At 38.1% G+C, this 16,056-nt stretch overlaps 2 protein-coding genes across 2 annotated transcripts in view; one reads left to right on the top strand and one right to left on the bottom strand.

Annotated features, from left to right (window-relative positions):
- LOC102961379 (M1-specific T cell receptor alpha chain-like) overlaps window positions 1-16,056 on the bottom strand; it is a 476,819-nt gene that overhangs the window by 227,656 nt on the left and 233,107 nt on the right. The window lies entirely within an intron of this gene.
- Window positions 10,823-11,260, top strand: LOC102961083 (60S ribosomal protein L27a-like). Its single transcript, XM_042989362.1, has one exon. It carries the CDS (start codon window positions 10,823-10,825, stop codon window positions 11,258-11,260), a length of 438 nt encoding a protein of 145 aa, XP_042845296.1.

Here is a 16,056-nt window from a genome sequence, read left to right as displayed (position 1 = left end):
CACCTGCAGGCCCTTTGCAGTGTCACTGGAACTAGGTGGCTCCGTGGCCTTGCTTCTATAGAGCTGGCAGTGGGCCTTCTGCATACGTCAGCTTAGTCATACTTCCTGCTGTCTGTGTCTGCCTCCTGCCTCTCTTTCTCCAGGCCCCTGTTGTCTGATTGATGGATAACATGTTGTGTATGGTTTATCATGAAAGAAAACTTGTCCAGTGTGGACATAACCAAAAGGGAGAAGTAGACAATAAAATCCAACCACAATCTCATTACCCAGAGGTAAATGCTGTTAACATCTCGTTGCATTTCTTTCAGTAGTTTTTATTGCAAATATGCATCCTCTAATGGAATTGGGATCAAATTAAAAAACTTTTTTGTGTTGAACATAATGTGTATGAATATGCCATCATGTCATTCAACTGCATGTGAAAATGTGATTTTTATAGCTCCATACTCTTCTGTGTAAGTGTAACTTAATTTGTTTAAACATCCTTGTTTGAAATTGTTTTGTTTCCTCTTTAGATTGTTTTAAATTTTTTTTTTCAACGTTTTTTATTTATTTTTGGGACAGAGAGAGACAGAGCATGAACGGGGGAGGGGCAGAGAGAGAGGGAGACACAGAATCGGAAACAGGCTCCAGGCTCCGAGCCATCAGCCCAGAGCCCGACGCGGGGCTCGAACTCACGGACCGCGAGATAGTGACCTGGCTGAAGTCGGACGCTTAACCGACTGCGCCACCCAGGCGCCCCTAGATTGTTTTAAATAAAAATCAATGGACATTGTAAATATAAGTCTTTGAATTTCTGGAAATTTATTTGTATGTTAACTATGTTATTTCAAAGTTTTTAATTATGGAAAACTTAAACATCTACCAAAGAGAGAATAGTGCAATGAAAGAGCTTGTACTCATTGTGTAGGCTGCACAATTATCAAGTCTTAGCCAGTCTAGTTTGTCTGCACCTGCATCACCCTACACATCTATACCTCTTTGAGTTCTGATTAGATTAAAGCAAATCCCAGACATCATGGGGTTGTGTACTTTACTCAGGAGACAAGTAAGGTCAGATTGTCTTTTCAGGTGTGTGTGTGTTAGTGACTGTTGATAAACAATGATTAGATCTGTTTTTTGATTAGGAGTTGGTTTGCAAATTGATGATATTCTAATTATATCATTTCTACTTCATTTTTTAACTGAAGCATTTCTATTAAGATGATTTTCCTTGTCAAATAATTGATTAACTTTAAGGTTAAGTGTAAGATACTTTCCTTTCATTTATCAGTTTGTACGATAATGAGCTGATTCCCCTCTATGGTGACTATACCATCCCTGCTTGCCTGACATGGAGGCGTTTCTCAGGACAAACACCAAAATAGTCCCAAGCAAATCTCTGGCAACCAGGATAAACCCCAAAAGTAATTAAGGAGGATTGTTTTAGGAACTCATGGATTTAAACATACTTGATGTGTTTCAGTTGATTGGATTCATGGTCTTATTGATGTGGGAAATGTCCCATCTTAGAACAAATCTTTTCAGGCTGGCTCCTGAGCCTTTGTGACATGGCCTCTGTAATCTGTGATAGCTTCCTAGTTTTCTGGGAGGAGAAGACATTCTAGGCTCATTTGTACACTTTCTCCCCCAGATATGGAATCAGGTAACTACGATTAATGATAGATGTTTTCTCCTTCCAGTTCTAATGTTTTTATTATTTTACTGTAGTCGTTAGGACATTGATTGAAATATAGAATAGAAAGAATAACATTGGAAATCTTTCTCTTTTTCAAATTTTTAAGGGAATGCTTTTAACATCTCCCTTTGAAAACAAATTCAAAGATTCCCTTGTTCAGGTTAAGAAAGTTCCTTTTCTTCCTAGTTTGTGAAGAGACTTTAATTAGAAATACATGTTAAACTTGACCAAGCTCACTTTTCTGCATTTAGTGAGATAATTTTATACTTACTATTTTTATGTGTGGTATGTTGCATGCACTAATATTTAATCTTCCTCATACTCCTGAGATGAATCCTAAATGATCATGGTGTATTAGTATTACTTTTTAAAATCCAATGCTGGTTTGATAATATTTTACGTGCAGTCATTGCTTTTCATAAGTAATATTGGTCTATAATTGTTATTTGTCATCTCTTTGTTTATTTTTGTAATTGTGGTTCTCTTGGTCTCATAAAATGTGTTGAGTAGTAGCCTTGCTGTTTTAATTTTTCTTAGCACAGGTATGGAAATTATTGGTCTTGGGTTTGATGTAACTTGCCTGTGAAACCATATGTATGTATAAAGATTTAAATTTCAGTTTAAATTCCGGTACATTTAATTCCAGTTTTCAACTTTTCTTTTCAGTTTTGCTGGGTGATAATTTTTAGACAGTTTTACATTTTGTTCAAGTTTTCTGATTAATTTGTATGGATTTATTCCTTGCATGTTCTTATAATTATTTAAATTTTTGCTGTGTCTGTGTCTTCCTTTACATCGTATTTTTCTATCTTCTTAATTTCCTTGAGATTTCCTATCAGAGAATTGTCCATTTTCTAATTCTTTCCAAAGAACCATATTATTTATTTATTTATTTATTTATTTATTTATTTATTTATTTAATTTTATTTTTAAATTTTTAAAAAAACTTACATCCAAATTAGTTAGCATATAGTGCAACAATGATTTCAGGAGTAGATTTCTTTGTGTCCCTTACCCATTTAGCCCATCCCTCCCTCCCAGAACCCCTCCAGTAACCCTCAGTTTGTTCTCCATATTTATGAGTCTCTTCTGTTTTGTCCTTCTCTCTGTTTCTATATTTCATTTTTGTTTCCCTTCCCTTATGTTCATCTGTTTTGTCTCTTAAAGTCCTCATATGAGTGAAGTCATAGGTTGTTTGTCTTTCTCTGACTGACTAATTTCACTTAGCATAATACCCTCCAGTTCCATCCATGTAGTTGCAAATGGCAAGATTTCATTCTTTTTGATTGCTGAGTAATACTCCATTATATATTTATATACCACATCTTCTGTAACCATTCCTTCATCGATGGACATTTGGGCTCTTTCCATACTTTGGCTATTGTTGATAGTGCTGCTATAAACATTGCGGTGCATGTATCCCTTCAAAACAGCACACCTGTATCCCGTGGCTAAATGCCTAGTAGTGCAATTGCTGGGTCATAGGGTAGTTCTATTTTTAGTTTTTCGAGGAGCCTCCATAGTGTTTTCCAGAGTGGCTGCACTAGCTTGCATTCCCACCAGCAATGCAAAAGAGATCCTCTTTCTCCACATCCTCACCAACATCTGTTGTTGCCTGAGTTGTTAATGTTAGCCATTCTGACAGGTGTGAGGTGGTATCTCATTGTGGTTTTGAGTTGTGTTTCTTTATAATGAATGATGTTGAGCATTTTTTCATGTGTCGGTTGGCCATCTGGATGTCTTCTTTGGAGAAGTGTCTATTCATGTCTTTTGCCCATTTCTTCACTGGATTCTTTGTTTTTTGGGTGTTGAGTTTGATCAGTTCTTTATAGATTTTGGATACTAACCCTTTACCACATATGTCATTTGCAAATATCTTCTCCCATTCTGTCAGTTTCCTTTTAGTTTTGCTGATTGTTTCATTTGCTGTGCATAAGATTTTTATTTTGATGAGGTCCCAGTGGTTCATTTTTGCTTTTGTTTCCGTTGCCTCCAGAGACGTGTTGAATAAGAAGTTGCTGCAGCCAAGATCCAAGAGGTTTTTGCCTGCTTTCTCCTCAAGGATTTTGATGGCTTCCTGTCTTACATTGAGGCCTTTCATCCATTTTGAGTTTATTTTTGTGTCTGGTGTAAGAAAGTGGTCCAGGTTCATTTTTTTGCATGTTGGTGTCCAGTTTCCCCAGCACCACTTGCTGAAGAGACTGTATGTATTCCACTGAATATTCTTTCCTACTTTGTCAAAGATTAGTTGGCCATATGTTTGTGGGTCCATTTCTGGGTTCTCTATTCTGTTCCACTGATCTGAGTGTTCTTGTGCCAGTACCATACTGTCATGATGATGACAGCTTTGTAGTATAGCTTGAAGTCTGGGATTGTGATGCCTCCTGCTTTGGTTTTCTTTTTCAAGATTGCTTTGGCTATTTGGGGTCTTTTCTGGATCCATATACATTTTAGGATTATTTGTTGTAGCTCTATGAGGAATGCTGGTGTTCTTTTGATAGGGATTGCATTGAATATGTAGATTGCTTCAGGTAGTATTGACATTTTAACAATATTTGTTCTTCCTATCCAGGAGCATGGAATCTTTTTCCATTTTTTGTGTCTTCTTCAATTTCTTTCATAAGCTTTCTATCGTTTTTAGTGTATAGATTTTTCACCTCTTTAGTTAGATTTATTCCTAGGTATTTTATGGGTTTTGGTGCAATGGTAAATGGGATAGATTCCTTGATTTCTCTTTCTGTAGCTTCACTGTTGGTATACAGGAATGCAACCGATTTCTGTGCGTTGATTTTATATCTTGCAACTTTGCTGAATTCATGAATCAGTTCTAGCAGTTTTTTGGTGGAATCTTTAAGGTTTTCCATATAGAGTATCATGTCATCTGTGAAGAGTGAAAGTTTGACCTTCTCCTGGCTGATTTGGATGCCTTTTATTTCTTTGTGTTGTCCGATTGCAGAGGCTAAGTCTTCCAATATTATGTTGAATCACAGTGGCAAAAGTGGACATCCCTGTCTTGTTCCTGACCTTGGGGGGAAAGCTCTCAGTTTTTCCCCATTGGGGATGATATTAGCATTGGGTCGTTCATATATGGCTTTTATGATCTCGAGGTATGCTCCTTCTATCCCTACTTTCTTGAGGGTTTTTATCAAGAAACGGAGCTGTATTTTGTCAAATGCTTTCTCTGCATCTATTCAGAGGATCATATGGTTCTTGTCCTTTCTTTTATTGATATGATGAATCACATTGATTGTTTTGTGGATATTGAACGAGCCCTGCATCCTAGGTATAAATCCCACTTGGTCATGGTGAATAATTTTTTTAATGTATTGTTGGAACTGGTTAGCTAATATCTTGTTGCGGATTTTTGTATCCATGTTCTTCAGGGAAATTGGTCTATAGTTCTCCTGTTTAGTGGGGTCTCAGTCTGGTCTTGGAATCAAGGTAATGCTGGCTTCATAGAAAGAGTTTGGAAGTTTTCCTTCCATTTCTATTTTTTGGAACAGCTTCAAGAGAATAGGTGTTAACTCTTCCTTAAATGTTTGGTAGAATTCCCCTGGAAAGCCATCTGGCCCTGGACTCTTGTTTTTTTGGAGATTTTGGTTACTAATTCGATTTCCTTACTGGTTATGGGTCTGTTCAAGTTTTCTGTTTCTTCCTGTTTCAGTTTTGATAGTGTATATGTTTCTAGGAATTTGTGCATTTCTTCCAGATTGACCATTTTATTGACATATAATTGCTCATAATATTCTCTTATTATTGTTTTTATTTCTGTTGCGTTGGTTGTGATCTCTCCTCTTTCATTATTGGTTTTATTTATTTGGGTCCTTTCCTTTTCCTTTTTGATCCAACTGGCTAGTGGTTTATCAATTTTATTAATTCTTTCAAAGAACCAGCTTCTGGTTTCATTGATCTGTTCTACTGTTTTTTTTTGTTTTTTGTTTTTTTTTGGTTTTGATAGCATTAATTTATACTCTAATTTTTATTATTTCCTGTCTTCTGCTGATTTGGGGTTTCACTTGCTGTTCTTTTTCCAGCTCTTTAAGGTAAGGTTAGGTTGTGTATCTGAGATCTTTCTTCCTTCTTTAGGAAGGCCTGGATTGCTATATACTTTCCTTTTATGACAGCCTTTGCTGTGTCCCAGAGGTTTTGGGTTGAATTCCATATACTTTTTAATTTCCTCTTTAACTTCTGGTTAGCCCATTCATTCTTTAGTAGGATGTTCTTCAGTCTCCAAGTATTTGTTACCTTTCCAAATTTTTTCTTGTGGTTGATTTCAAGTTTCATAGCACTGTGGTCTGAAAATATGCATGGCATAATCTCAACCTTTTTGTACTTGTTGAGGGCTGATTTGTGTCCCAGTATGTGGTCTATTCTGGAGAACGTTCCATGTGCATGGAGAAGAATGTATATTCTGCTGCTTCAGGATGAAATGTTCTGAATATATCTGTTAAGTCCATCTGGTCCAGTGTGTCATTCAGAGCCATTGTTTCCTTGTTGATTTTTTGATTAGATGATCTGTCCATTGCTGTGAGTGGGGTGTTGAAGACTCCTACTATTATGGTATTACTATCAATGAGTTTCTTTATGTTTGTGATTATTTGATTCATATATTTGGCATGATATTTATATACTTAGCATGATAGATGGTTCTCCATCCCCTTATTTTCAGCCTGAAGGTGTCTTTAGGTCTAAAGTGGGTCCCTTGTAAACAGCATATAGATGGATCTTGTTTTCTTATCCATTCTGTTACCCTATGTCTTTTGATTGGAGCATTGAGTCCATTGAGTTTTAGAGTGAGTACTGAAAGATATAAATTCATTGCCATTATGTTGCTTGTAGAGTTGGAGTTTCTGGTGGTGTTCTCTGGTCCTTTCTAATCTTTGTTGCTTTTGGTATTTATTTATTTTTTTTTTCATCTTTTTTCCCCTCAGAGAGTCCCCCTCAAAATTTCTTGCAGGGCTGGTTTAGTGGTCACAAACTCCTTTAATTTTTGTTTGTCTGGGAAACTTTTTATCTCTGTTTCTATTTTGAATGGCAGCTTTGCCGGATAAAGAATTCTTGGCTGCATATTTTTCTGATCCAGCACATTATATATATCCTGCCACCTCTTTCTGGCTGCCAAGTTTCTGTGGATAGGTCTGCTGCAATCCTGATCTGTCTTCCCTTGTAGGTTAAGGACTTTTTTTTTCCCTTGTTGCTCTCATGATTCTCTCCTTACCTGAGTATTTTGTGAATTTGACTATGATATGCCTTGTTGATGGTCACTTTTTGTTCAATCTAATGGGGGTCCTCTGTGCTTCCTGGATTTTTATGTCTGTGTCTTTCCCCAGGTTAGGAAAGTTTTCTGCTATGATTTCCTCACATAAGACTTCTACCGCTATTTCTCTCTCTTCCTCTTCTGGGACCCCTATGATTCTGATGTTGTTCCTTTTTAATGAGTCACTGATTTCTCTAATTCTTAAATCGTGCTCTTTTGTCTTCATCTGCCTCTTTTTTTCTGCTTCATTATTCTCTATAAGTTTGTCCTCTATATCACCGATTTTATGTTCTACCTTGTCCATCCTTGCACCGCTGCATCCATCCATGATTGCAGTTCAGTTATAGCATTTTTAATTTCATTCTGGCTATTTTTTACTTCTTTTATCTCTGCAAAAAGGGATTAGGATCTGTGTTGGTTAAATACCTGGCTGTCTTTTCTTTGTGTTCTTTTTTTTGGGGTGAATTCCTTCGTTTTGTCATTTTGAAGGGAGACAATGAATTAATGAGGTAGAAAAATTAAAATTAAAAACATTAAAATTAAAAAATATTAAAATTTAAAAATTAAACACACACACACACACACACACACACAAATCGAATAAATGATGCTAGATACTAGGTGTGTTTTGGTCTGGGTGTTGAAAGTGGTTTGACAGATTAGAGAAAAAAAGGTAGAAAGAAAAAAAAAGAAAATAGTTTGAGAATATGAAAAAATGAATACACTGAAGTAGGCTAAAATGAGATGATGGGAGTAAAATAGAATTTGAAAAAAATTACACACAAGTAAAGAATATAGTAGAAAAAATTAAAAAAATATTTGTAATATTAAATAAAAATAAAAAATTAATTTTTCTCTTTCTGTATTCAAGAAAAAGAAAAGAAAAAAGAAAAAAGAGAAAAAGAAGAAAATCGTTTCAAAATTTGAAAAAAGTGAATACACTGACATAGACTAAAATAAAATGATGGAAGTAAAATAGAATTTGAAAAAGTTTACATAAAAGTGAAAAATGTAGTCAAATAAATTAAAGAAAAATATTTTTAACAGAAATTGAAAGTAAAAATGAAGTTTTCTCTTTCTGCATTCAAGAAAAAGAAAAGAAATGAAAAAGAAAAAAGAAAAAGAAAAAAAGGAAATCGTTTGAAAATTTGAAAAAGTGAATATACTGATGTAGACTAAAATAAAATGATGGCAGTGAAATGGAATTTGAAAAAACTTACATAAAAGTAAAAAATATAGTAAAAAATTAAATAAAAGTATTTTTAATAAAAATTGAACAAAAAATGAATTTTTTCTCTTCCCATATTCAAGAAAAAAGTGGAAAAGAGAAAAAAAAAAGAAAAAAAATTGAATTGATGATGGACCTACTAACAGATTGAAATAGGACTGAAATTACTTTGTTTTCCCCTAGAAGTCAGATTATGAAGCGCTTCATAGTCCATAAACTAAGCAGGCAGTAAGACTTGTGTTCTTGAAGAGCTAGGTTGGCCCAGTTGGGTGGGTATCAGTGTAATGGCTCCATTCTCCACTAGATGACACTGCTAGCCTACTGGGTTGGAGTGCTGTGGCGCCCGTAGGTGCGTATGCGCATGCGCGGGAGTGGTGAAAATGGTGTCACCCAGCTACCCAGTTCTAGTATTGGAACTCTGTTCTCCCCGATCAGCAATCACGCACCTGTCCTCTGTCTTCAGCTTTCGTCCATTCCCTGCTTTTTCACTGTCTGTGACCAAGCCCCAGGCAGTACCTCTCTCCTGAGTTTTGTCTCAGTTGCAGCTGTGTTTTCCGGCCCTTTACCTCTGAAGGAACTGAGGCTTTGACCTATTGCGCCCCTCTGCAAGCAGTGGCCGAATGAGCAATGGCTGAATGTCAGCTGCACCTAGGAATGCTTGCTGGACCCTGCTGCTGCTGATGCCTGGAGGCTGTGGCCAGGTGTCAGCCCACCCCAGAAAAAGTTCGTGAGATAGTGTAGCAGCAGCTTTTCAGGGATTATGGAAAATCACAACACACATCTGGCACCAGGCTTCACCCTTAATGAGCTTGTTCCAGCACCAGCGAATGTGGCCATTCTCTGGGTCTGCTGGGACCAGGTGGCTTCAACAGTCTCTACCAAATGTCCTTCCAGCAGTGGAACTGCTTTTCCCCGTGTGGCCCAAGAACCTCCCAGACCCCACTCTGCTCCTGGGGATTCGCCCTTCCCACCAGAGCACTGCCAAGTATCAAGCTGAAGAGTTGCAGACTTTGTGATCCCCTTGTTTACAGTCTTAATGGAATTTAAACCCTCTCTTTCTCCTTTCTCCCTTTTTAGTTTAGTCCCTGCAGCTGTTTTCCACTTTCTCTCCAGCTGCTTTTTGGGAGGGAGGGGTGCTTTTCCCATGTTCTCCCCGCCCCGTCCTGCCCTGTCTCCGTCCTCTCTCCACCTGCAAAAGTACCTCCCTGCCCACCATGGCCTCTTGCTCCCCAAGTTCACCTCTCCGCACTGTGTACCTGCTGAATTCTGTGGTTCGGGTTGTGCAAATTGTTGTGTTAATCCTCAGATCAGTTTTCTAGGTGTGCAGGATTGTTTAGTGTTGGTCTGGCTGTATTTCTTGGACGCGAGACACACAAAAAACTTCCATGCTGTTCCGCCATCTTGGCTCCCTCCAAAGAACCATTTTAAATGGATTCTTTCCTTTGTTTCTTTGTCTTTATTACCTTAATTTTAGCACTGATTATGACTATTTTTGTCCTCCTACTTTTGTTTACTCTTACTCTCTTTTAAAACTTTCTGGTTGAATGTTTAGCTCATTATGTTCAGTCTTTTAATTTACATATTTGTAAGATATGTGTGCTGTGTGCTGCTTAGGTTCATTGCTCAAGTTTTAAAATTTATACCTTTCATGATTGTTCAGTTGGAAATATTTTAACAATTCCGTTATAATTTCTTTTCTGGTTCATAAATAATTTTATTTTTTTAAGTTTATGAATTTATTTTGAGTGAGAGAGCGAAAGCAGGGGAGAAGTAGAGAGAGAGGGAGAGAGAGAATCCCAAGAAGACTCCTTGCTGTCAGTGCAGAACCTGATGCAGGGCTTGAACTCATGAACCTGAGCCAAAATTGTGACCTGAGATTATGACCTGATGAAATCCAGAGTCAGACATTTTGCTGACTGACCTGCTCAGGTGCCCCTTGTTCATAAATTATTTAGGAATGCATTTCTTTTTATTTAAAGTTGGCTTTTTTATGAATAGTATCTAACTTTATTAATTGTAATAAAAACACATGATATCACTATATGATATTGATTCTTGAATACTTATTGAGATTTGCTTTTTTTGTGGTAAATATTACTGATTATTTCTTATTTTAAACATTATTTTTAACATTTATTTTTTTTTGAGAGACAGAGACAGAGTGAAAGTGGGGAAGAGGCAGAGAGAGAAGGAGACAGATCCAAAGCAGGCACCAGGCCCTGAGCTGTCAGCATAGAGTCCGATGTGGGGCTTGAACCTACACACCATGAGATCATGACCTGAACCTAAGTCTGACACTGAATTGACTGAGCCATCCAGGCACCTCTATTTCTGACTTTCTTTCTTTCTTTCTTTCTTTCTTTCTTTCTTTCTTTCTTTCTTTCTTTCTTTCTTTCTATTTTTAATGTTTATTTATTTTGAGAGAGAGACAGACAGCATGAATTGGGGAGGGGTGGAGAGAGAGAGAGAGACAGAAAATGTGAAACAACTCCAGGCTCTGAGCATAGAGCTCAACATGGGGCTCGAACCCACGAACGGTGAGATCATGACCTGAGCTGAAGTCTAGTGATTAACCAAATGAGCCACCCATGCATCCCTTTTTCTGACTATTTATTAAGGATAAATTTCCTAATATAGAGCTTTGTTCTGGGCCACTGACATGCCATCCAGACTGAGGAAGACCCGGAAACTTCGGGGCCACATGAGCCATGGCCACGGCTGCATCGGCAAGCACCGGAAGCACCCAGGAGGCGGGGGTAATGCTGGTGGTATGCATCACCACAGGATCAACTTTGACAAATATCATCCAGGTTACTTTGGAAAAGTTGGTATGAGGCATTACCACTTAAAAAGGAACCAGAGCTTCTGCCCAACTGTTAGCCTTGATAAACTGTGGACCTTAGTCAGTAAGGGGACACGGGTAAATGCTGCCAAAAACAAGACTGGAGCTGCTCCTGTCATTGATGTGGTGCGATTGGGCTACTACAAAGTATTGGGAAAGGGAAAGCTCCCCAAACAGCCTGTCATTGTGAAGGCCAAACTCTTCAGTAAAAGAGCTGAGGAAAAGATTAAGGGTGTGAGGGAGCCTGTGTCTTAGTAGCCTGAAGCCACATGGAGAGAGGTTCATTAAATACTAACAACTGCTTTTCTTTTCTGGTCTGGGTGTAAGTTCTTTAGCACCCCTACCTCTCTATCTGTACATTGGAAAGTCACCTAACAGATCCAGGAGTAAGGGTATGAGGGCCCGAGCTCCTTTTGCCAACTCCCCTCAGAAAATGTGCAAGAGAGAGCACCAGTACTTAAAGGACTTGGCCCTACCTTGAACATTTATAAAGTGAGAATATTTGTCGATAGCATATTTGTGTATCTTAGAGTTGAAAGGCCTGTTTTGCATTGTATACTCTGAAAATACAATGAATGGGAGAATATAAAAAAAAATTTCCTAATATAGAATTGTTGGGTGAAATAATTTTATACATATTAATAAATTACCCTTCCAATGACTGTACAAATTGACATTTTTATAGCATTTTCTAAGAGTTTCGTTTCATGACATCAGCATCTAATGATTTAAAACAAAGTACTTAACAATTTGTAGAGAAAAAAATATTTGCTTATTGTTTTATAATGCATTTGTTCACCATGACATTGGACTCTTTTCGTATTTGTGCTTGTTTTTTTTTAATTGTTTAATTTTTTACATTTATTTATTTTTGAGAGATAGAGTGAGACAGAGTGTGAGCTGGGGAGGGGTAGAGGGAGAAGGAGACAGAGAATCTGAAGCAGTCTCCAGGCTCTGAGCCAGCTGTCAGCACAGAACCTGACATGGGGCTCGAACCCATATCATGACCGGAACTGAGGTTAGACGTTCAACCGACTGAGCCACCCAGGCGCCCCTGTGCTTGTTTTTTTGTTTTTTTTTTATTTGGAAATTATTTGTTCATATCCATTGCATTTTTAAAAATTGGTATAATTTTTCTCGAGTTTCTTTGTAAAAATGTTTTATTTTTTAAGGATATTAAATAACTTTGTTCATAAACGATCATTATCCCAGAGTCCATTAGGATTCTTAGCCAGATAGCTAGGCAGCTAGATGTTTATTTTGACAGTTCCTGAGCTCCTTGAACTAATCATATACCTGGGCCCTCCCAACCCCACAACTCGCCATTACCCTGATGTATCTTAACATACAAACCACGGAAGATCCATGGCCTTTATCCAGGTTGTTTCTGAGAACTATTTCAGAAAACTCTGAGATCCTGGCTGCTGAAATTGTCATTCCAGAAGAGTCAAAGATGACATGAGTACCAACGGGTACACGTAAAGCTTAGGGTGACCTGCTCAAGATAAGTAACAAGTTCTCCTGACCAAGTTATTCTTCTGACAGGGGTTTGTTATAAAGGATGAATCTTTATAACCATTGTTATAAAGTGCATCTTGCCCCAAGGCATGATAATGAAATGGGGAGCTTCTCCCAATGGAGAGGTTTACAAGCCTGGGATTGGGTAGAAGACAGGCTTTGGGAAAATTGTGCTTGCAGGAGAAGGAAAGAGTTGCTCACAGTTTCCTAAGGTTTCAGAGAATTTTAAAGAGATTCGGCCTCAATTACCTCAATATTACTCAGGCTTCTAATTTTCATCCTTATTCCTTTTTTGTCCTGAGTTCAGGCCTCTCACCCACCCCCAGAGAGTGTCAGCATCTTCTCATTGTTCTGAGAGTTGTGTTAGTGGCACGATTACCCCCTGGAGGCCAGAGAGAGGAGCAGCCGCCTTAAAGTATTCTAGGTCTTGGATCTCCAGGCTGACTGCACATTAGAAGAAATTGAGGAGTTGTAACAAAGAGGCTCAGTCCTGAGCACCTAGACCACTGGAGATGTGGGGACACATTACAGTATCACCACATTAAGGTTTAACTTTGAGTGAAACATTAAGATGGAAATGAAAGCAACTGCTCTGAAATAAATCTAAACATACCCAGAAGCAGAATCACTCATAGAAAGCAGTAGGGTAAATAAAAGATGTCAGGGGGATGGAAAAAGGAGATATTTTACCTGTAGGTTTACCTGTATGTTTACCAGTCTGGGAGGTTAATCCGTTTTAGCAAATCTCCCCCTGGGACTTGGAGTTTGAGCGTGACAGATTTTTGGTGTGTATTTGTGACATGCCCACGAAGGTGCTCATTTTCATATATAAGTTGACTGCTGATTACCCAAGTTGGCCTCCTAATTCTTAGACCTTACTTTTCACTCAGCTTTCCCTGGGTTCTGGGTGGCTGGAATATTAGTAGGGGCCAACATCACTGAGCTCTCAACTGAAACTGGATCAAGGGCTTGGTTTCAGTGCCAAGACTAGCATTTTTGATAGTTCTACTTCAACACCAGCACTAATTTAAATTTTATCTTTTCAAATCATAAAATCACAAAAATTAGAATTAAAGGGCCTTTTGAGGTTCCCCAGGCAAACTTCCTTATTTTAAAGATCTGAAAAAAAGACATAAGAGCATTTTATATTTGGCAAACAAATAAACATAAATTATAGCTACCCTACTTTCGTACCTTCTTCTCTGTCCTCATTCTCTAAGTTGTTTCTGGGAGTTTCTGTTTCTGGATGTAGAAACTTCATGGATGTAGAAGGTTGTGGATAGATGGAGGGAGGAGAGAAACACCTTGAAATACCTCTCAGGCCTGTGCCTGAGGGACAGACTTCAAGTTATGAAGTGACTTTCTGCATGGTCCTAACTTCCTGCTGTGCATCAGGGAGGGAAATCTGGCAATGTGTTTCTAGATCCAGCTCTATCTGCCCTATATTAAGGGCTAACAGAAATCTGGACTTTAAGGATACTGCTAATGAAGTCTTAGAAGGAAGTAAAGACTATGTTATTGGGAACTGGAGGAGGGGAATCCAGTTCAAGAGTTGCAGAAAAATTTTGAAATTACCTCCTATAGTTATGCAGAAAGCTGAACTCTGTTGTAGAGCTGGGGAGATTTCAAAGCAACGTAAGAAGGTTTCACCTGGTTTCTTCTTGCTGCTTTTAATGAAATGAAGAGAAGAGAGATAAATGGAGGAAAGAATTGTGAAACAAAAAGGAACCAGGACTGGATGAATCTGTAAATTCTCAATTTATTCTAACAGAAAAAGATGCAAAAATTAAGATAGTGTGGCACAAAGAAAAAATGTGACAGTGTGACTATATAATCTTTGATCAAAACTTCAGAAGGATTGAGGGATGGGAGTATTCAGTCGCACAAGGAGCTCTTTCAAGCGGTTTGGATGTGACTTCCAACCACATGATAGTACTTCTAGGAAGCTTAAGAGAAATGTTCCTCAGCTGTCTGAGCAGGGGCCACAGGTACAGGTTATCTGGAAAGGATCTGTAGGTGTGGCTTTTTTCTAAAGGAGTAAACTTCATTGAAATCCATGGTGGACTCAGGAAGTGTTTGAGACAATTATTTCAGCAGAAACACTACCAGATTGGATTGAAAGTGACAGTGAACAGAATAAAAGTAGGAGTTCAGTGTCGCCTGGGTGGCTCAGTCGTCGCCTGGGTGGCTAAGCAGCCTACTTCAGCTCAGGTCACAATCTCACGGTTTGTGGGTTCGAGCCCCGCATCTGGCTCTGTGCTGACAGCTTGAAGCCTGGAGCCTGCTTCAGATTCTGTGTCTCCCTCTCTCTCTGCCTCTCTCCAGCTCATGATCTGTCTCTCAAAAATAAATAAACGTTAAAAACAATTAAAAAAAAAGTTAGCTGAACCATTGCCCATTTTCATCTTATAATATTATTGCTTACTCAGTCTTATTATACTTGACAATTCTTGGAAATTTGTGTCTTAATCTTTCTTTTGTCCTAGATATATGGCTTGATGAGAATAAAGCAAATGAACGGGAAATGGAAGAGAGACAGTGTCATATGTAGGTGATAAATACCATCATTTATATTTTTATAGATGCACCAGATCTTTGTTCATTTGTTGAATAATTCAAAGTCCCAAGCTTTGATGCTTATCTTGTGGTGGAGATACATGTAAAAATATATTCCAACAACATATAATATATTTGCTAGTGATGATTGCAATGAAAAATGTGAGACAGGGTAAAGGGGAAGAGAGAATGTGTTAGGTAGGTACTATCTATATTGGAGTAAAGATGTCTCTAATGGGGTGGCATTTGAGCAGGGATCTGAATGATGGGATTAAGGAGACTATTTGAAGCAAGAATAGTCTAGTAAGAAAAACCCAGATGTGGAAGCCTGCTTGGGGCACTCAAGGGTAAGAGTGACCCCAGTAGAGTAAGAAAGGTGAAGGACGATGGGAAATATTCAATAAACTTGAGAGTCTTCTATTTGTTATGATCTGTGTAATGTTGGGAATATCGATGTGAAAGAGACATAATCTCTGGTGTCAAGAAATTGAGTATCCTAGAGGAAGAAGGCAATAAATATAAAAATATATAAGGAGATAAGTGCTGTTCTCATAGATAAGTACAAATTTCAAAGGGAGCCAGATGAGAGAGACTTTAAACTTGCCTAGAAGATCAAGGAAGGCTTCAGAGAGAAGAAGTCAGAGGACAATGAGGAGGAGGTAGTGATGAGGTTGGAAACTCCAAACAAAGAGTAGGGTAGAGGGAAGGATGGAGACAAGAGATGTATTAACTCATGATATTTCCTGAATTCAGTATTTTGGTAATTCCAGGTCTACGTTGGTGACAGATGTGTCAGGAGATGAGGCAGCTAAATGAGAATCTTATGTGGGCTTGTGCCAGGCTTAGTCTAAAAAGCTGTGAGAAGTGAAGTAAAATACCTAAATTTGCCTTTTACACAGAGCTGTAAGGTAAGACAGTATCACCAATTAAAACAAGAAATGTGGAGGCAGAAGATCTTGAAGTAGGGGAGGTTAAAG

Source organism: Panthera tigris, chromosome B3, assembly GCF_018350195.1.
Source record: "Panthera tigris isolate Pti1 chromosome B3, P.tigris_Pti1_mat1.1, whole genome shotgun sequence".
NCBI lineage: Eukaryota > Metazoa > Chordata > Mammalia > Carnivora > Felidae > Panthera > Panthera tigris.
The sequence above is the reverse complement of the archived record's forward strand: the minus strand, read 5'-3'. Positions and strand labels throughout refer to the sequence as shown.